At 33.0% G+C, this 22,784-nt stretch overlaps 1 protein-coding gene across 1 annotated transcript in view; it reads left to right on the forward strand.

The window, feature by feature from the left end:
* Window positions 1-22,784, forward strand: part of CAPZA2 (capping actin protein of muscle Z-line subunit alpha 2) — a 48,528-nt gene that overhangs the window by 15,028 nt on the left and 10,716 nt on the right. Inside the window, exons 2-5 of the mRNA XM_068549347.1 lie at window positions 5,110-5,173; window positions 8,795-8,846; window positions 17,151-17,214; window positions 21,207-21,413. Of these exons, the coding sequence (XP_068405448.1) occupies window positions 5,110-5,173; window positions 8,795-8,846; window positions 17,151-17,214; window positions 21,207-21,413 (387 nt within the window). The remainder of the gene's footprint in view (window positions 1-5,109; window positions 5,174-8,794; window positions 8,847-17,150; window positions 17,215-21,206; window positions 21,414-22,784) is intronic.

The following is a 22,784-nucleotide window of genomic DNA, read 5'->3' on the forward strand; positions in this document are numbered from 1 at the left end:
GTTTTTTTAATGGGTCATGGTTTTAGTATCATGTCTGATAACTTTTGGCCTAACCCCAGGTCATGAAGGTTTTCTTCTGTTTCCTTTTAATTTTTTGTTAAGTTCTATATTTTACATTTAGAGCTATAATCCATTTTGAGGTAATTTTTTTGGTAAGGGGTAAGGTTTAGATTGCAGTTTATTTTTTGCTCATGGATATCTAATTGTTTGGATATCATTTGTTGAAAAGATATTCTTTGAACATTGCATTGCCTTTGTACCTTTGTCAAAAATCATTTGGCCATATGTATGCAGGGTATATTTTTTGACTCTCAGTTCTGTTCCATTCATTATCTATCCCTCTATCTTAATGACTGTAGCTTTTTTTGTTTTTTACTTTTTATTTTATTATTTTCTTTTTCATTATGGTTTATTACAGGATATTGAATATAGTTCCCTGTGCTATACAGTAGGACCTTGTTGTTTATCTATTCTGTATGTAATAGTTTGCATCTGCTAATCCCAAACTCCCAATCCATCCCTTCCCCTCTCCGCCTCCTCCTTGGCAACCACAAGTCTGTTCTCTATGTCTGTGAGTCTGTTTCTGTTTCGTAGATAAGTTCATTTGTGTGTCATAGTTTGGATTCCACTTTTAAGATCTATGGTTTCACTTTAATTTCACTTAGATATAAGTGATATCATATGGTATTTGTCTTTCTCTTTCTGACTTCCTTCACTGAGTATGATAATCTCTAGGTCCATCCGTGTTGCTGCAAATGGCATTATTTCATTCTTTTTTATGGTTGGGTAGTATTCCGTGTGTATGTGCACACGCCACGTGTGTGTGTATATGTATATGTATATATGTAAACACACACACCACATCTTCTTTATCCATTCATCTGTTGATGGACATTTAGGTTTCTTCCACGTCTTGGCTATTGTAAATAGTGCTTCTGTGAACACTGGGGTGCATGTATCTTTTCAAATTATAGTCTTGTCCAGATATATGCCTAGGAGTGGGATTGCTGGATCATATGGCAACTTTATTTTTAGTTTTTTTGAGGAACTTCCATCCTGTTTTCCATAGTGGCTGCATCAATTTACAGTCTCACCGACAGTGTAGGAGGGTTCCCTTTTCTCCACACCTGCTCCAGCCTGTATTATTTGTAGATTTTTTTTTTAAGACTCTACTGAGTCAGTTTATTTATTTTTTTATTTTTTTATTTTTTTAATTTATTTATGGCTGTGTTGGGTCTTCGTTTCTGTGCGAGGGCTTTCTCTAGTTGCGGCAAGCGGGGGCCACTCTTCATTGCGGTGCGCGGGCCTCTCATTATCGCGGCCTCCCTTGTTGCGGAGCACAGGCTCCAGACGCGCAGGCTCAGTAATTGTGGCTCACGGGCCTAGTTGCTCCGTGGCATGTGGGATCTTCCCAGACCAGGGCTCGAACCCGTGTCCCCTGCATTGGCAGGCAGATTCTCAACCACTGCGCCACCAGGGTAGCCCCTGTAGATTTTTCTAACGATGGCCATTCTGACTGATGTGAGGTGGTAACTCATTGTAATTTTGATTTGCATTTCTCTAATAATTAGCGATGTTGAGTATCTTTTCATGTGCGTATTTGCCATCTGTATGTCTTTTTTGGAGAAATGTCTATTTAGGTTTTCTGCCCATTTTTTGATTGGGTTGTTTGTATTTTTGTTACTGAGTTGTCTGAGCTGTTTGTATATTTTGGAAATGAAGCCCTTACTGGTCACATCATTTGCAAATATTTTCTCCGAGTTCGTAGGTTGTCTTCTCATTTTGTTTATGGTTTCCTTTGCGTGCAAAAGCTTAAAAGTTTGATTAGGTCCCATTTGTTTATTTTTGCTTTTATTTCTTTTGTCTTGGCAGACTGACCTAAGAAAACATTGGTATGATTTATGTCAGAGAATGTTTTGCCTGTGTTCTCTTCCAGGAGTTTTATGGTGTCATGTCTTATATTTAAATCTTTAGGCCATTTTGAGTTTATATTTGTGTTTGATGTGAGAGAGTGTTGTAACTTCACTGATTTACATGTGGCTGTCCTGCTTTCCCAACACCACTTGCTGAAGAGACTGCCTTTTCTCCATTGTATATTCTTATCTCCTTTGTCAAAGATTAATTGACCATAGGTGTGTGGGTTTATTTCTGGGCGCTCTCTTCTATTCTATTATGATCCATATATGACTGTAGCTTTATATTAAGCCTTAAGGTTAGGTAGTGTGAATTCTCCAACTTTGTTCTTTTTCAAAATTATTTTGGCTATTCTAGTTCATTTGCCATTGCTACTTTGCATTTACTGCTAAGGGTGTGAAATAATATTCATTCTCTCTCATTTCCTAACCAAAATCTTTTTTTTAATACCATGGTGTATGTTCATGTGTGTGTTTATGGTTGTTCTGGGCATCAGAGTGATTTCTTGATCTTGCTTGCATTTGCGGGGAGGGAGTGTTAATCTTGATACATGGCCAAAATAGCCTGCATTCATTGCATTCTTCAAACATAGAAAAATAATAATATAGGAAACATCAATGTTAGAATCAGCTTGTTGATGTGTATCAAAAAAATCCTGCTTGGATTTTGATTGGGCCTTCATTGAATCTGTAGAATAGTTTGGGAAAAATTGTTATCTTTACAATAAGGAGCCTTCCAATCCATGAACATACATGTCTCTCCATTTATTTAGATTTTCTTTGATTTCTTTCATCAGTTTTGTGTAGTTTTCAGGATATTAGTCCTGTACATATTTTGTTAGATTTGTAACCTAAGTTTTATAGGTTATTGGGTAGTTTTGTTTGTTTGTTTAAGATTCCTTGGGATTTTTCATTGTAAACAATCATGTTGTCCGCAAGTAGAAAGATTTATTTTATTTTATGAAACGACTTTCATTTGTTTTTCTTACCTTATTGCACTAAGATCTCAGTATGATGTTGAATAGGAGGGATGAGAACAGACATCGTTACCTGATGTTAGGGGGAGGCTTTCAGTCTTTGACCATTAAGGATAATGTTAGCTATAGGCTTTTTTGTAAATACCTTTTATCAAATTAAAGACATTGTCTTTTTAGTTTGCTAAGAGTTTTTTTTTATCATGATTGGTTGTTGAATGTTATTAAGTAATTTTTCTGCTTCTATTGAGGTGATTGTGGTTTTTCATCTTTAATCAGTTTATATTGTAAATTGCTTTTCAAATAGTGAAACAGCCCTACATTTCTAGGAAAAACTCCACTTGGTCATGATGTGTTATCCTTTCTATATATAGTTGGATTCAATTTGCTAATATTTTATTGAAGGTTTTTGCTTCTGTGTTTATGAGAGGTTTTGGTCTGTGAGTTGTGTTTCTTGTAGTATTTTAGTCTTTGGTATAGGATAATTCTATTCTCTTAAAATAAGTTGGAAGTTGTTGTTTTCAGTTCTGTTTTCTGGAATAATTTGTGTAGAATTGATAATATTTCTTCCTTAAATGCCTGTTATAAGAAAACCTGAAGTTTTATTTGTTGGAATGCTTTTAACAACAAACTCAATTTCTTTAGTAGATCTAGGACTATTCAGGTTACATATTTCTTTTTGAGTGAACTCTGGTTTTTTCTGTCTTGGGAAGAATTTATTTCCCTTAAGTTGCTGCTATTGACATTTTAAATACCAAAAAAAGTTTATACTTTGGCTGTTTGTTGGTGGCCACCCTGTCACATTCTGCCCTGTTCATCTTTTGGTGGGAGCATTTTACCCATTCTGCCAAAACTGTTTTAAATCTGAGGAGCAGCATAATATAGTAAATAAAGTGTATATTCAGTAATCAGACTGAAGAGTAAATGACATAATCCGTGTAAAGTGCTTGGTAAACACTAATTTAAATAATCCCATTTTTGTTATCATCTTCATCAGTGTAATCTCTCCGTGGTATCCAACAACAGTCGTAGGTTTTGCTTCAGACTTTTTGGTGTTCCAGACTACAAAAGCTTTTCTTTTTGTTTTAAATTAACAGTTTTCTAACTGGCCTTGTCACATATGTGGCCTCTAGCTAGGAACATCTTCTTTTTAACTGTAAATACCTTTTTCATCTGTGTCTCTCCTCTGAAAACCATATGTGTACTTAGATGCATGCACACACACATATAACATATATACACAAACATATATAATTATTTCCTTTTCCATTATTTTTAGTTTCATCGTCAGAGCAGCGACAGTGCTAGTAAAGTGGACAATATGAAATAAAGCTTTTGTTTTTGCCATGTGTGGTCCCTTAATTCAGTGAATACTTGGATGTGTATTTTAAAAATCAACTGGAAAACTTGTTTATAGTGTTTTCTGGGCCTCATTTCCAGAATCCAATTCATTTGGTTGGATAGGGCTCATGAATGTGCATTTCTGACAAGATCACTGATCAGCTGAGTTGGAGGCTATTGTATAGTGGTTGGAAAACTATTATAAATACTCAGAACTTCTTCACTAAATTATAATATTGGGCATGTCATCTAACCTCTCATGTATATTCATTAGTGATTAATCTCTTTAATATAGCCTTTATTGTCTTAAAATATACCTGTCAGTATACCTGTTGATATTTTTGTCTCTCACTTATTTTTGAACTAAAATTTCCTAAGATCTAGTCAGATCTCATGTTCAAAACATTTTGAATTTAGACCTTTCTTCCCCTCTTCCTTTCTACATTTTTTTAAACTAATTTGTGACTTTATAGACATGCACATTTGTGACTGTATAGACACACAAATATATTTTCTTCATAGTACCTAAATGCATCTTATTTCCTCACACATAGAAATTTTCTTGATGGATCATTTTTTTCCATTTTAGTTTAACAGAAAAATTTGCTTATAAGAAAATATTTATATGTAGGCAGCTTTGAATCCTTAAATGCATTAGTTATATGTATATTTTATCTACATTCAGTCTATGCATTGTGATTATATTAAATGATTAAAACAGTAATAAACTTAGGGTGTTTGAGTGAAAAAATGTCACTGTCTTTAAAATCTTCTTAAGCCATTTTCAGTAGAACTTTGAAATAGTATAATTTTGCATGGTTTTTGGTTGTTTTAGCAGAGGCCTATGCTGTGGAACATTTATATCTTTGTTTCTGTTTTAGGTGCGTATAGCAGCAAAATTCATCATTCATGCCCCTCCTGGAGAATTTAATGAGGTGTTTAATGGTGAGTGTTTAATTCATAACACTTAAGGCTTGATATATCAAGCACTCCTTTTTTAAAGAATAAGTTACGTAACCAAAGTAACTAATTTAAGGGGAGTGGGTAGAAAAATCTGTACTTTCTGAATTACAGTGAAAATTTTTGTCAATCTGGATTTTGTAAGGTCTAGAATATAATGTGTTTATGACGTATGATAATTATGTTTGCAAATTTTAACCCTCTTAAAGAATAACATTAAATCATTTTAAAAGACAAGAAAATTTTAATTTTAATTATTTTTTGGAGTTGTGAAATGCATTTTTTATGTTTCTTTTAAAGAAAAGCCTACTCAATTAATAGGAACAGCCAAAAAAGAAGGGAGGAACACTGTTTCACTGTGCTTGTTTCCTGGGCTTAGAAGATGACATCACGTGTAAAAACAATTTGTTATTTAAATTATATCTCATAAATCAGTTCACAGTATACCTTTCTTTAAACCTCACACCTCACTGGCAAACAGTTTTATAATTATTCACCCATAGATGAGAAATTTAAATACAACATAGTCTCCTGGTTGCTGTTAAAAACTGTAACAATAGCTCCTCTTTAACAGAATGAAGTGGTTGAAATAGTTGTGCAGAAAATGGCCTGTAGTGATTTTTATACAAAACTTTTTTAAAGCAGTTTTAAGAATAATCTACCACAAGTACTTTAAATGCGTAATTTCTACTTCATATATACTTGGCCTTCACCATGTCTTAAATTAAAACTAATTTATAAAGTGCTCTTCAGTTTCATTTTTTAAACATTCTACTCCAGAGTAAGCTATTTAAACCTGTTTTTTAAGAAGTTTAATCTCTCATTTTCATTCATAGTATAAGATATAATGGAATCTCACCTCAGAAAAGATTAGGTTTGAAAGTCAAAAAATGAGGCAAAAATTGTATAAAGTTAAAATACCCTAGAAAATCCCTTAAATCATCCACAAACAACATTAATATATGATTTAGTACATACAGTTACATATGGTAATTTTTATACATTTAAAAATTTAACCACTGAGCTACACTTAGAGGAAGAATGGCAGTCTCTATTGTGAAAAATCTGGAAGTTAAAATATTCTTCCTTTCAAGATAACCATAAAATCTGAAGCAATGAATTGGGAAGTTGGGGAGAATTCAAAAGTATTTCTTCTTCCTACAGGGTTTAACTTCTGTTTTAATATTCAGCCTTTATAACCTAAATACAGGTTAATACGTTTGATGGTTGGGGCATTAAAGAAGATAGTCTTTTCTCCATAGGGTCAAAAGTTGGCTTTTAACTTAAATTGATAATGGGGAAACTATGCTACTGTCAGTAGCCCCCAAACTCCCGTACAATTTATAGAGCCAGGAATAAATTATAATTCTAAGAAAAGATTTTCACTTACTATTCTTACCCTGAATTAAATGCCCTACAAATTTGTTAATCAGAAAGACCCTGAAAGAATGTATGAGTCCCAGAAATTGCTTTTCTAAGTCTCATTGGAAATTGATGTTGAGTTGATATTTTCTGTGTTGACGTACAGTAGGCATTTTGGATGAGGACTAGGGCATTTAGGATGAGCCGTTCAGTAGACCTGGGCTGGAACTGTGGAATGGAAATGGGAATATAAGATATTTATGTAAGTTTTAAATGAGGGAGTATTTTAGAGTGAGAAAGGAGTTAAGTATTTGAGGGGGAAATTCATATGCATTTGGTTATTTTCATGCTATTTCTGTTGATAATATTAACATCAGAATGATTCCATGGAAGCCACAAATTTTAGAATTTCAGAGTCATAAAATCTTGTTAGATCAGTGGTTCCCAAATGCTATTTCCCAGATTGGCTATGTAAGAATCATTAAAACATAGATTTCTGGTCTTCATTCTCAGGAACTGATGTGTTATCTGGGCTGGAGCTCTGAAATGTATACCTTTTTTTTTTTTTTTTTTTTAAAGACTCCCACCCACCCATTGTTCTGATGTGTGGTCTGACTTGAAACCACATGCCTTCTTAAGAGTAGTTTTTATTTTATTCAAATTCTTCTCTATTTCTTTCACTGTATTCTTCATATGATAGTAGTTTGGACTTTTTTTCCAGAGTAAAGATAGCTGGATCATATGGATGTTGCTTTTAAATTATTCTCCCATTTAGGTAGAACTGAAAAAGATACACTACCTACCATGCAATACTGCTGTTAATGATTATGCTTTAAATATTGAAGGTACAGTAATCATATTTATCAAATCGAATTCCCAGTTTACTTTGTGAGATAAGAATACCTATAATTGTAAATGTCTGTGTTTTAATTTTTTAGGCAGAAGCTTCCATTGTTTAAAATCAGTTAATTTAGAAATCAAATTAGTATTATTTTAGTGGTTAGCCGGATACTGTTTTTTAAGTTGGGACTTACTGCTAAAAAGAGGTATGTGAATAGGCAATATTTTTTCTTTTGGAATATCTTTATTATTTTTGTAAAAATGATTCATAGTCATTCTAAAATTTCCAAAGAGCAAAAAAGAATCTAAGAATTACACAAAATTCTACCCTCTCTTCTCCACTGTTTGAATGAAATACTTCCAACATTTCTCAATTTAGACACATATATATAACATTGCATAAATATAATACTATACATGCTGGGTTTTCCCCTTCCTGTTTATTATATCGTGTATATATTTCCAAGTTGATAAATACGTATCTACATTATTTCTATTGGATGCCCAATTTTACACTATTTATAAGAACAATTGTCTGTTTATGTTACATTTAACCAGTTTCTTAATAGAAGGTACTTAAGTTATTTGTGTTATTTTCATTTAATGAAAGAATTAGGATACTTTGTTATATGTACTTTATGATAGCAATTATGTAAAACAGCCAAGTGTATAGGGAAAATAATAAAAGAAAATACATCAAGACTAGAGTAGAATTTTGTTTGTTTGTTGGTGAAATTATGTGATTTTTTTTTCTAATTAAAATTGTAGTTTTAAAGTTGTGTTTTAATGATTAAAAGGCATGTGTCTACATAGTTGAGTCTGTGGTTAGGACAGAGTTAAGAATCAACAACCAAAGTGAGATTACTAAATCAAATAAAGTAGTTATCTGTATCTAACTCAACACATTCATCTGTTGTTGAACATGAGCTGTCTGAGAAACAAAATGCCTACATCTGTACTGCGTTCACAAGCTGTTTCTTGTTTAATCACTTTTTCCATAGAGCAAATTCATTTGAAACTCATGATAGTATTGTCAGACTAAGAGGCATAGTGCTCAGTCTTCGGCAGATCTTATCACACCATCTTTTTGGTGTAGCTTATCTCCACTTTAGTTCTTTGGAGACATGTTATAGTCTGCCTGCATTGACTATTAAGAGTATGAAATAACATATATTTTTATTTCATTCCATCTGCTATTTCCTTACCAAAATCTTTTCTTTTTTATTAATACCATGATATGTTTTTGTGGTTATTTTGGTCATCACAGTGACATTTTGATCTCCCATACATGTTTTGGGGGGTGGGTAGGATACTAACACATGACTAAAATAACCTAAATTCATTCCATAGAAATTTCAAATATAGGAAAATAGTAATATAGAAAAAATAATGTTTGTTTTGCAGATGTTCGGTTACTGCTTAATAATGATAATCTTCTCAGGGAAGGAGCAGCCCAGTAAGTATTATGCATTATATTAACATAATTAAAGTGACATGGGAAAAAATATTTTAAAAGTGGTTTTTAGGTACTAATCCATGAAATAGATATTTGCACATCAAGTTCAAATATATATAATAATATGTATGTACTAGGTTAGAAGAGAAATATTTTTGATCACAGAAGGATATAGAGACACAATTATACCATGAAATTCTCTATTCATTGTGTGTTTGGCAGTGGCTTATATACTCAATACTGTATTTTGACATTTGCAAAGTTGGATAAAATAATTTTAGAAACTTTGATTTGTGAAATTGTGATACTTTAAATTTTATGCAGTAGTTACATTTTACTTTCTGTTAAATGCTTGATCCTAATAGATTTTTGAGAAGGACCTACTGTATAGCACAAGGAACTATATTCAGTATCTTGTAATAAGCTATAATGGAAAAGAATCTGAAAAAGAATATATATATGTATATATAACTGAATCACTTTGCTGTACACTTGCAATATTGTAAATGCACTGTACTTCAGTAAAAAGAAATAGATTTTTGAGGGTTAGGAGCTTATTTTATTCATCCATAAATACCTAACATAGTATCTGACACATATTTACTTAAGTATTTACTAGATTTGTGAGTGATTCAAAGAACTAAGCAGTTCTAAATCCTAGTACATCATCTTTGGACCAGTGACCACAATCATGAGTTGCCACAGCTATCTTAAGATTTCAGAGAAATAATTGGTTCTCTTTCCCTCTCCCACCTCCCTAAATAAGGCCTGTGGACCCATATTTTAGGCTAATGGACTTCATTACTCATTTGAAAATGAGGAGATTAAACGTTCAGGTGCCTTACAAAGAGTGTTCAGTATCATCCAGTCACCTACTTTCATCTTAGTGTACTACCCAAAATGTGAAATCCTGACTAATGGGGGAAATTTGCTCTAATTCTATTTTTGTAATGTTTGTAAGGCTTTATCGAATAAATTTGTTCTTTAGAGTTAATCCTAATGAAGGTAGAGGTGCAACAGACTTCTAGACATACCTGATTTTGCTTCTGATTTAAATTCCTGTTATTTTTTTCTCATTTTTAAATTGAAGTATAGTTGATGTACAATATTATATATGTTATAGGTATACAACATAGTGATTCACAATTTTTTAAAGTTATATTCCATTAATAGTTACTGCAAAATACTGGCTATATTCCCTGTGTTGTACAATACATCCTTGTAGCTTATTTATCTTATATTGTATATAATAGTTTGTGTTTCTTAATCCCATACCCTTATATTGCCCCTCCCCCCTTCCCTCTCCCCACTGGTAACCACTAGTTCTCTGTATCTGTGAGTCTGTTTCTGTTTTATTATATTCACTAGTTTGTTGTATTCTTAGATTTCACGTATAAGTGATATCATACAGTATTTGTCTTTCTCTGACTTATTTCACTTAGCATAATGCCCTCCAAGTCCACCCATGTTGTTGTAAATGGCAAAATTTCATTCTTTTTTATGGCTGAGTAGTATTCCATTGTATATATTTACCACTTCTTCCTTATCCATTCGTCTGTTGATGGACACTTAGGTTGCTTCCATATTTTGGCAATTGTAAATAATGCTGCTACGAACATTGGGGTGCAAGTATCTTTTTGAAGTAGTGTTTTTATTTTCTTCCAATATATACCTAGGAGTGGAATTGCTGGATCATGTGCTAGTTTTATTTTTAGTTTTTTGAGAAACCTCCATACTGTTTCCCACAGTGGCTGCACCAATGTACATTCCCACCAACAGTGTAGGAGGGTTCCCTTTTCTCCACGTCCTCTGCAGCATTTGTTATTTGTGTTCTTTTTTGATGATAGCCTTTCTGACAGGCGTGTGGTGATATCTCACTGTGGTTTTGATTTGCATTTCCCTAACGATTAGCAATGTTGAGCATTTTTTCATGCGCCTGCTGGCCATCTGTATGTCCTCTTTGGAAAAATGTCTATTCAGGTCTTCTGCCTGTTTTTCAATCAGGTGGTTTGTCTTTTTGCTGTTGAACTGTATGAACTATTTATTCTGGATGTTAATTCCTTATCAGTCGTATCATTTGCAAGTATTTTCTCCTGTTCATTTTGTCTTTTTGTTTTGTTGATGGTTTCCTGTTCTGTGCAAAAGCACTTAAGTTTAATTAGGTCCCTTTTATCTCCTTTGCTTTAGGAGATGGATCCAAAAAAATATTGCTGCGATTTATATCAAAGAGTGTTGTCTGTGTTTTCCTCTAGGAGTTTTATGGTTTCCAAGTCTTACATTTAGGTCTTTTTTTTTTTTTTTTTGCATTTTTGAATTTTATTTAATTTATTTTTTTATACAGCAGGTTCTTATTAGTCATCAGTTTTATACACATCAGTGTATACATGTCAATCCCAATCGCCTAATTCATCACACCACCACCCCCACCTCCCAGCTGCTTTCCGCCCTTGGTATCCATACGTTTGTTCTCTACATTTGTGTCTCAATTTCTGCCCTGTAAACCGGTTCATCTGTACCATTTTTCTAGGTTCCACATATATGCGTTAATATACGATATTTGTTTTTCTCTTTCTGACTTACTTCACTCTGTATGACAGTCTGTAGATCCATCCACGTCTCAACAAATGACCCAATTTTGTTCCTTTTTATGGCTGAGTAATATTCCATTGAATATATGTACCACATCTTCTTTATCCATTCGTCTGTCAGTGGGCATAGGTTGCTTCCATGACCTAGCTATTGTAAATAGTGCTGCAGTGAACATTGGGGTGCATGTGTCTTTTTGAATTATGTTTTTCTCTGGGTATATGCCCAGTAGTGGGATTGCTGGGTCGTATGGTAGTTCTATTTTTAGTTTTTTAAGGAACCTCCATACTGTTCTCCATAGTGGCTGTATCAATTTACATTCCCACCAACAGTGCAAGAGGGTTCCCTTTTCTCCACACCCTCTCCACCATTTGTTGTTTGTAGATTTTCTGATGATGCCCATTCTAACTGGTGTGAGGTGATACCTCATTGTAGTTTTGATTTGCATTTCTCTAATAATTAGTGATGTTGAGCAGCTTTTCATGTGCTTCTTGGCCATCTGTATGTCTTCTTTGGAGAAATGTCTATTTAGGTCTTCTGCCCATTTTTGGATTGTGTTGTTTGTTTTTTTTAATATTGAGCTGCATGAGCTGTTTATATATTTTGGAGATTAATCCTTTGTCCGTTGATTAGTTTGCAACTATTTTCTCCCATTGTGAGGGTTGTCTTTTCGTCTTGTTTATGGTTTCCTTTGCTGTGCAAAAGCTTTGAAGTTTCATTAGGTCCCATTTGTTTATTTTTGTTTTTATTTCCATTACTGTAGGTGGTGGATCAAAAAAGATCTTGCTGTGATTTATGTCAAAGAGTGTTCTTTCTGTGTTTTCCTCTAAGAGTTTTATAGTGTCCGGTCTTACATTTAGGTCTCTAATCCATTTTGAGTTTATTTTTGTGTGTGGTGTTTGGGAATGTTCTAATTTCATTCTTTTACATGTAGCTGTACAGTTTTCCCAGCACCACTTATTGAAGAGACTGTCTTTTTTCCATTTTATATTCTTGCCTCTTGGTCATAGATTAATTGACCATAAGTGTGTGGGTTTATTTCTGGAGTCTCTATTCTGTTCCATTGATCTATGTATCTGTTTTTGTGTCAGCACCATACTGTTTTGGTTACTGTAGCTTCGTAGTATAAGTCTGAAGTCTGGGAACATGATTGCTCCAGCTCCGTTCTTCTTTCTCAAGATTGTTTTGGCTATTACGGGTCTTTTATGTCCTTTTATCTTTCAATAGAAATTTTTATTTATTATTTTTTATTGTGGGGGAAATATGCTTAATATGAAGTTTAACGTTTTAACCATTTTTAGGCACACAGTTCTTTGGCATTAAGTACATACACATTTTTGTGTAACCATCACCACCATCCATCTCCAGAACTTTTTATTTTCCCAAGCTGAAACTCCATACCCTTTAAGCAATAATTTTCCATTCTCCCCTCCTCTTAGCCCCTGGGAACCATCATTCTATTTAATGTATGAAGTGGAGTCATACAGTATTTGTCCTTTTGTGACTGGTTTATTCTACTTAGCAGAATGTCTTCAAAGTTCATTTATGTTGGAGCGTGTGTTAGAATTTCCTTCCTTTTTAACACTGAATGTGTGTGTGTTTACATACATATATATATATACACCACATTTTGTTTATCCATTCACATGTCAGTGGACAGTCGGGTTGCTTCCACCCATTAAATTATTATATTAAAGTGCATAATAGAAATCAGTTTACTTGATATCTTTGACTTTAGTTATTAGTTTCTGGGTGAATGGCCTCTTATTCCTAAGTTCTTTAAACCTTTTAAAATTATTTACATACCCAAGTAAAATTAGTTTTCTTTATAATAGCATATAGCATGTTGACAAAAGTCTTACGGAAGTAAAGAAAACATACAACATTTATGAACTTGTAACAACAGTACTTTCAAAGTAACCTTTTCCTCTGAGTTCTCTGTGGTAAATAAATTTGTGCGTTGTTTCGTGTAGGCGCAAAAATTAGTGAATTTTTTTGAGTTAAGGAAATGAGAAACTTCCTTTGTTTTTGTTTTTTTTTTTTAACATCTTTATTGGAGTATAATTGCTTTACAATGGTGTGTTAGTTTCTGCTTTATAACAAAGTTCGTTTGTTGAAAGAAGAGTTTTTCCCCTGCAGAGTAAAGTTTAATGAAGGTCAGAAAAATATTCATAATTATATAAATGGTATGAAACAGTTACACATTTGAATAAAAAATGATGAAAGCATTGAAATTTTATTTGTCCAAAGGAGTATTTATCTGATGATTGTTACATTTAAATAAATTGGAGTTCTTTAAAAAAAACTGGAATATGAGCTATATTTCTCTTTTATTATGAACCAAATTTCAGGGACAGTCTTGGTCCATGTTTCAAGAGGTATATACATTAAATGCCTGATATTCTGATCTTTTAAGGAGATTAGTCTTTGAGGAAATCAGTACCTAATGATAAAACAAGATGTTTATAGTATGACCTCAAAAAACATCAAAACCTTCAGTAGAAACTTCAGGTTTTCTTGCATGTGGTTATAGTCTCAGTAAATGATTGCTAACTAGATAAACAAGAAGAGAAAGAAGTGATTCTTTTTGTTGACTTCAGTAGTAGTCTTTGTACAGAAGAGTTTCTCAAAACTCTTTGTTCAAATTCATTTTGCAGACATCTGAAGTTATCTGTGAAGTACAGAAATACACCTTAAATCATTGATTGACTTCAGAATTATATTACTCTGGTTCACAGTGTCCTGTCTGTGAAATAATTTTCAAACAAACATGCTGTTACCCCCATTGTTCACTTGACTTGGTTCTGAATTACTTTTGAAATACCTCCAAACCTGGTTTCATCCTCAAAAGATAATGTATCACTTGTCATTGAGCCTGTCCAGACCTATATAACATAAGCTTGGAAAGCATTGTAAAAACATTTAAAATGTGTCCTAGTGGCAGTTTCACCAAAGTAAGTGCATAGCCATAGTCCTATTGCTTCTTCAGTTGCATTTTTTGATACTAAATTTCTTTTATACAAGTACAGCTCCTTCTGTGTACTTCTTTTCCTCCTTTCTTCCACCTTTTTCCTGTTGCTTTAACTCTTTTAATTTTAAATTTATTTTTGAGAAATTCCTCTTCCTATCTTTTTGTAAGGGTGGGGGAAACATGGCTATTCTTAAAAGTGGTTCTAATGGGACATCTTTACTGAAGGGCATAAATTCAGTGTATTTCATAGTAAAATCAGGCATACTGAAGACTTGGTACTTTCAAGTCTAGAAAACTTTGAAATATCCAGAAATAGCCTTTTATTCAACAGACATGACGAATGCCAGACTTCACTGTGATGATGAGACAAATAAACCTCTTAGGGATTATCCAGTGGGGAGTCAGACATGTTGAATTTCCGGCCAACTGAAATAAAATATAGAGGCATATCAAAGACCTTTGGAGCCCAAAGGAAGAAATTTTAAATTTCTATTTAGAGATGGTTTTTGAGCTGAGTTTAAATGATGAACGCAATTCGAATAGTAAATAAGAGAGATGATGTGGAAACACATGGTAAAAAGTATAAGGTGTGAATGACTAATGGTAAAGGGTATAAAAAAAATCTACAGGAACAGGTGACTTAGAAATGGGTGATTGGGCTACAGAACTCTACAAGGGCAGAGAAATTATTGTTTTCACTGTGTCTAATAGAGTGCTTAACACCTAAATATTTGCATGGGTGGAGGGGTAGGTAAATGGATGATGAGTGGGTAAATGGAGTAAGTTTTCTGAACTAGAAGGGACTTTGGAAGTCATCTAGTTCAAACCCCCCTTTTTTGTGGATATGGTAAGTGAGGCCCACACTAGCTAATATCAGGGTTCGAACAAAACCTAGATATTCTGTAGTCTGACTCCTAGGTTAGTGAGTACCTTTCCTGCCATACTGCATAATTGTCACCTGTTTAACTTGCTTTGAGCATTTAAGATACAGTTTTACCTATTTCATATTCATTGTCTCCTTTTCAGATTTCCTGTTCTTACCCCACTCCCAGATTATAGATGAACGGGGTTTGATATGAGCAGTAAAGGACCCAAGACCAAATTACTATCTAAATTTATTATTTAAATATGTCTTTTACTGGAAAGTGAACCCTCAATTCTAAGTGATTTAGAATACTTTTTAATCTCAAACATACTTTTGAGGTAAATTCATTTAAGGGATAGTAACTGCCTGGCTATGTTGGGGCTATTCCTATGAAAATTACAGTTTTAATGAATAAAGAAAATCTCCCTTTCCCTCCATACATTTCTATATTTACTCCCATCTTTTTTTGACATGCAGTGTCAGGAATTTGACAGCTAGGAATTTAATCCTACTTTGCTGTTTTTACATTTACTAGTCTCCTGTTAACTCATCAATAATGCTTTGCTCAATCTCCTCTCTTGAGGAGATTCAGTAGCTAACACCTAAAAATTCAGTGGACATTTTACCATCCAGAGTAATCTGAAAAGCTTCCAAGTAGACTAGAATTAGAGATGTAGTCCTAAATTTTAAAATTCTCACTGTCTTTCCTAGTAAGTGGAAGAGATTTCCTAGGTTATAGACTTAATAAAATACAGTGTGATCTTTATTTTTTAGGTAATTTTTTTGTGCTATGAGAGTTTTTCCTACAAATGTATTATGTAATTATGTAATACATTATTCTTTACTCATATGAAATTAGAGAGAGGCTTTATTCTTGAATCTATCTCGTCACCATTTCCTAGTTCAGACTCTCAGCTGTTCTAACATGGACGTTTGCCTAATGATAGCCCAACTGCTTTTCCTGGCTCTAGTTGCTCCACCACCCAATTGTCATACACACTGCTGCCAAATTAATCTTCTTCAGAAGTAGTTCTTGGTTGTCTTTTCTCAAAAAGCTTCTGTAATTCTGCTTTGCCTCCCAAATGAAGTAATTTTTCCATCATGCAGGACCTTTCAGTTGAAGGCAGTAAATATAACTGAACACCTGCTATGTGCCAGGCATTGAGCTTGGTGCTTTCTGTGATGTTGGACTTAACCTATCTTCTCCTCTTGTATTTTGCTCATCTTGGTCCCTCTAATTGAATTGCTCTTCTCATCCCTCCAATTTCTGCAAGACCAGAGAACCTACCCATTATTTCAAGGCCATTTCTCAGTATCACTTCCATTATGATATCACCCCTGATTCTCTTTTCTTCTTACCCTTGCCTCAACAGAATGTAATTTTTAAAAATATATATTCTCTGTGATGTTTATTGGTCATTCTCTTATGGTACTTTCTGCTTTGTGTTATGATTATGTTTATCATAGCTCCTATTCAACTGTAAGCCCTTTGATCTGTCTAATTACTCTTTGCATCTCTCACAGCACCTACTCTGTTTCCCGGTATGTTGTATACTAAATGTTAGTATATACTTGAATAGTTGGGTATGTGTCTTATAAGTGGCTAACCTTTACTTTCAGGGTTTTGAAGGAAAGGACTGATTATATTTACTGATTTAATTTTTTTGCTAAGCATTGAAAGCTGGGTGTCATTCACCGGGTTTTAAAAAGCCATACCTATATAATATTTATACCTAATATAAGATCAGTAGTAGAGAATTAACAGTTTTATTTAACTTGCCATGTGCAGTGCAGGAGACCTTTATTTGACAGTGAATTGTTTGTGATTTTTTTAAGAACATTAAATACATAATTTAAAATAATTGACCCTTTTCTTTTTTAGTGCATTTGCACAGTATAACTTGGACCAGTTTACTCCAGTAAAAATTGAAGGTTATGAAGATCAGGTATGTTTCACATAAACACAGGATCTGATATTCTTTATTTCATTTGTAATGGTTAGTGTATCCTGCAAGAATTGTGAAGTGGTATGTTTAAAGGTTAAAAAAAAAGCGTTCATTTTAATCATAGCCACTTAGGAGCAAAGTAATTGAAAATGTAGTTTCTTTTGTTGAGACCAATAATGCTATTAGCAGAAAGTCCCTTTTAGAAATATTCAAATGTAATTATTTTAAGATTTTAGAAGATAATTGCTTTAAATCTACTTTCTTGTTTTTTATAGGAAAAAAATCAATCCTATATTAATCCAAAATCTAGAGTTTATATTAGTAAGATTTATGTCATAATTTAGTTGCTCTGGAATTCTACAGTTCTTCATGTGAGTAACTTAGCATTTAGTAATTATTAAATCTTTTCTTTCCAAAGTGCAGGTTGGAATTGCTAAGCAAAGAAAAGCCCCAAAAGTCACTAGCATTCTTATTTTTTATTTTTTGGTTTAAAGTTACTAGTAATTGAACAGTGATTGTGTTTCTATCATGCTTACATGAAGCACAATTTATATAAAACAATATGAAGAAGGAACTGGAGATAAAACATAAGAGAGAGTAGTAACAATTAGTTCTCAGTGGCAAACTATATTAAAGCTTGCGTTTGGCATTATTCATTATGTAATATGTAGTCTCGTAGTTATAGGGGAAAAAGAGAGACCAGACAGAAGATGACTTATAACTGAAGGGAAAAAGTAAACGTGGGTAGGTAGGTATATAGATAGATTTATGCATGTGTGTATACACACACATATATATAAAGGCATGTAGTGTTTCATTTCATGAAGCTCTTAAATTTATTTTTTTCCTTGGGAGATTTTGTGTTTTTGATTTTTTTTTTAACTGTTATAAACAGTGCTGTACTGAACATCATTGTACCTCTGGGCACATGGACCATTGTTTTGTTAAGGTAAATCCCTAAAAGATTTGCTGGATCCAGGGATGCATCCTTTTAAAATGTTGGATAGCTCTCAAACTCATTTTATGAACCTACTGTAATTTTAATACTTAAACCTAATAAATATAAAACAAAAAAAGCAAACTATACTAATCTCACATATGACTATAGATTTTAAAACTTTAAACAGATATTAACAAACAGAATCCAGAAATATATCAAAAGAATAATATGCCAAGACTAAATAGAATTTATTACAGGAATGCAAGAGTGGTACCATGTAAGGCAATATATTGCTCTTATTGCTTAATCAACAAATAAAGAGAAAAACCTTATGATACATCAATAGACAGTGAAAAGGGATTTGAAAAATCCAGCAGCTAATCCTCATTACAAAAACCCTAAGTAAAATAGGGATAGAAGAAAACCTCTTAAATATAATATACTGTTTAACAAAAACCAGTAGTAAATATCAAACTGTAAACACTAATATAATTTTAGTTAACATAGAAAATTAGCCAGGTATGTCAACTTATCACCATTATTATTTATCATAAATGGAAGTATAGCAAATAAGACAAGAGAATGAGAACTCTTAAAGCTTTGGAAAAGAACAGAAAACTCTTAGGTGACATGATTTATATATTTAGAAATAGTCAGAAACTCCCATAAATTAACCTCCCAACCAAAAAAACCTATTAGACTTAACAGAATTTTGTGAGGTGGCTGAATTTAAGGTAAGTGTACAAAATGCATTAACTTTCCTCTATTGTGGCAAGTAGGGACTTTACCCTAGTAGTGGTTGGAGGGGGAGGAGTTTCATTTTAAATAGTGGTAATACTGAACATAAACCTTAACAAGAAATGCATAGGAATGTGAAGAAAATGGTGGTTATCTTGAAACACATAAAACAGGTTCTGAGCAAATGGAAAAGCACACTGAATTCCATTTTGAGGTAGAAAGTTAAATTATTTAAAAACTAAAATATGAATTTAATGCAGTTTGATTAGAATCCTGATAGTTTTTTAATTGGTCAAAATTTTCATAAACTTTATATGAAAAACATGCTTGAAGAAACACAAGAAAAATGTAAGAGTGGTGAGAGACAGTTGCATTGCTAGATAGCAAAAGGTGCTTTACAACCAATGTAAAGTCAAATCAGCATGGTATCGTGTAGACAAATAGATCAGTAGAGCAGCATATCAAGCCAGAATTTAGTCCCAAAATATATGAATATTTTTATACATGATAAGGTTATAATTTAGACAGACATATAATAAAGGGTATTGGTACCACTGGTTTCTATCAACTACATATGCCATATAGTTAAACCAGTCCTCTGTCTTACACAATATATAGAAATAAATTTCAGGTGGATTAAAAATTTGTAAAATGACTAGAATTTTAGTAGAAAAGAGTCTAAATGTATAATTAAGGGCAGGGGAAACCATCTTAAATAAGACTGGAAGCCCAGAAACTATAAAAGAAAAGATGGCCATTTTGCTACATATCAATTATTTTAACTGTAGAATAAAACAGATACCTTAAATAAAGGACTCTTATAAATTAATAAGAAAAAAACCCACCCAGATGAAAAATATTAAAAAATATTTGCTCACAGAAGAGAAAATGGCCCACAAACTTGGAGATATTTAGACCTGTGAGCCAGAGAAATATAATTAAAGTAATGAGATATATTTTATACTCATCAGACTGAAAAAAGAACTGTATACCTATTGATGGTGATAATGTGAAGAGAAGCATCTCATATATTGTTTGCAGAAATGTAGATTGTCACAGCCATTTTTGGAAAGCAATCATTATGTATTAAAAATTAAAAATATACAAACCCTGTAACTACTGTCCTCACTGCTGAGAATCTGTCTAAGCGAAATAGAAGTATCCAGCGGAAATAGAAACATTAGTATGTTAGAATATGTGTACAATAATACTTTAACATTTTTCATGTGCCTATCCCTCCTCCCAAAAAGAGAACAGCCTGGAAATAAAGAGATGGTCCAACAGTAGTGGAATGGCAGAATAAATTGTTATACCCACATCGTGGGATAGTATGCAACCATTAAAAAGAATGATGAGAGGTTTACCAGTTGACTCTGAAGGATTCCTGTAAAGTGTTGATGTTGAAAAAAACCAGATGCAGAAAAATATGTGTGCATTTTCATTCCATTATTTTAGAACAGTGACCAAAAAAAACCCCTGGTTGTGTGTGTATGTATATAGAGATGTGTATGTATTTATCTGTGTAGGATAATATGACTGAAAAAAATTTAGAAGGGTACATCCTGTGTTTGTATAATTTACATCAAAGGGATGGGGGAGTCCTGACATAGGTATAGAGTCAAAGATTGGGAGAGTCGCATGGGAAGGAAAAAGAGCGAAATTTTTTTAAAAGAAAGCACAAAATGTCAAATTTTTGCGTGTATAATTTAAATGCACATAAATGAAGAAATTATATTTTTTAAAATTTGGAAGTCAGTTGAAAACAACTGTCAATGATTATCCTAATAAAAACAAGCAGCAGGCACTTAACAGTAGATAAGATTGTGGGCCCAGGAGTAATGTAGGACACACTGAAGAGGATTCTAAGTGGATTAAAAACATTCCCTTGTAACCGTTCTCAGTGAAGGTTATTACCAGTTCCTTAGTTTTGAGGAACTGGAGACTGTTAACAGAAATAGTAAACTGTCCATAGTTCTCAAAAAGAAAACAAAACATAACTCCTAAAAAAAAAAAAACAAAAAAAACACCTAACTCCAGCAGGGTTTTAGACGATGGATTTTTTTCCCCCACCGGGTAGCTGGATGTTATATTGGGAGAAAATCAGATCCACTGATCTGAGCTGAATGAGAGCAGCCTCATTGTCTTTATAGTCTACTCATTTGAAGTATTATACTTGTGCCATATAGTTAAACCAGTTGCTTGGAATAGAATTATTTTATAGTTTTAAGGAAAAAGTTCAAGTGAATGTATAATATATCAGTATTTAAATGCTATTTTAAATATTTTTTTTCCAAAATTCATTGCATCATTGAAGGTATTGATTACAGAACATGGTGACCTGGGAAATGGAAAGTTTTTGGATCCAAAAAACAGAATCTGTTTCAAATTTGATCACTTAAGAAAGGAAGCAACTGATCCAAGACCATATGAAGCAGAAAATGCAATTGAATCTTGGAGGACTTCAGTAGAAGCTGCTCTGCGAGCTTATGTAAAAGAACATTATCCGAATGGGGTCTGCACTGTAAGTCATCCAGTGTGCACTTCTTTCTTTTGTATTATGTAAATATGACGGTGGTTTTGTGATATCTTGAAATTTATAGTAACTTACAGAATGGACATTTTATAACTTAATATTCCTTTTTTTGAAGTAAATATTTCTAAGAATGTTTACTATTTTTTTCAAGAAACTTTAAATAGTAAATGTATTATGATAGTCAAAAATGGAAAAATGGTTGTACCTTGAATTAAATCCAAGTGGTAATTCTCATACATTGATTTGAGGAACATGATATGATGAGATTCTTTAATCTCATGTTCATGACTCATCTCCCTAAGTTTACATCAAACTTCTTTTCATTAAATTACAAGATCTTAGAACAAATAAAATTATTTGGAGGTGAGCTCTTGTCCTCCTGTGTTTTATAATCAAATTTCTTAAGGTTTTAAATGTGGTTCTTTCATAGGTTTAACCTATTTTTTATTTTCAGGATAAAATATGATAGAAAGTAGGAGTACTTTTTTTTCTTTCATAGATTGTACCTAGGTATGCTTTTTAGTCCCCCACATTTGTGTTTCTGTGATCTTCTCCATAGCCAGTGATCTTTTGAAATGCAAATCAGATCATGAAATCTCCTGCTTGAAATTCTTCAAAGATTTCCTGTTGCACTTAGGATAGAGCCCAGGCTTCTGAACATGGCTTTCAAGGCCCTGTGAACCTGGCCTCTGCCTACCTCTCCAGCCTAAGATGACCATACATCCTGGTTCATACCTGCTGTCCCAACATAATTATTAGTATTACCAATAGCCACCTCATTTCACTTTCAGAAGATTCCTGGTTAGGACAAAAATTCATATGGTCGCTTTAAGTATCTAGCTCTCAATAATTATTTGAGAAGTATAGCAACATAACCTAAAATACCTTACAGGTTCTTTGAATTATAACCGTGTTGATTAAGATTATTTTGGAAGAATACCTCAAGAATAAGGTGGTGAGGTTGAGTTAGAGAGTCCTTACTTGTTCCCAGGAGATCGAAAGACAAATTATTCATTGCTTTTTTAAAGCAGTTGGCAAGAGGTGAAATAATATCATCATACCATTGCAGGCATTCTCTTAGTGAACTTTCTTAGTTATAAGTAAATTAACTTTCTCACTTCTATCTCAATACTTTTTATTTTAAATGTCTAGAGAAATGGCAACCCCTGAGATTGTGGGATGTTTATGAATATTTGAAGAGTACAGTTAGTTTTTTTTTCCAATAAATTGTACTTCATTAATGGTGAGCTATTTTATGATTCACTAAGAATCTGTGATTAGGTGTACATATTTAAGTATTTGTTTTTCTAGCTACTGTATTGGAATGATGACCTAACTTTGTATTCTTTTATATGTTCT

The sequence above is a fragment of the Eschrichtius robustus genome, chromosome 8 (genome assembly GCF_028021215.1).
Source record: "Eschrichtius robustus isolate mEscRob2 chromosome 8, mEscRob2.pri, whole genome shotgun sequence".
Classification (NCBI taxonomy): Eukaryota; Metazoa; Chordata; class Mammalia; order Artiodactyla; family Eschrichtiidae; genus Eschrichtius; species Eschrichtius robustus.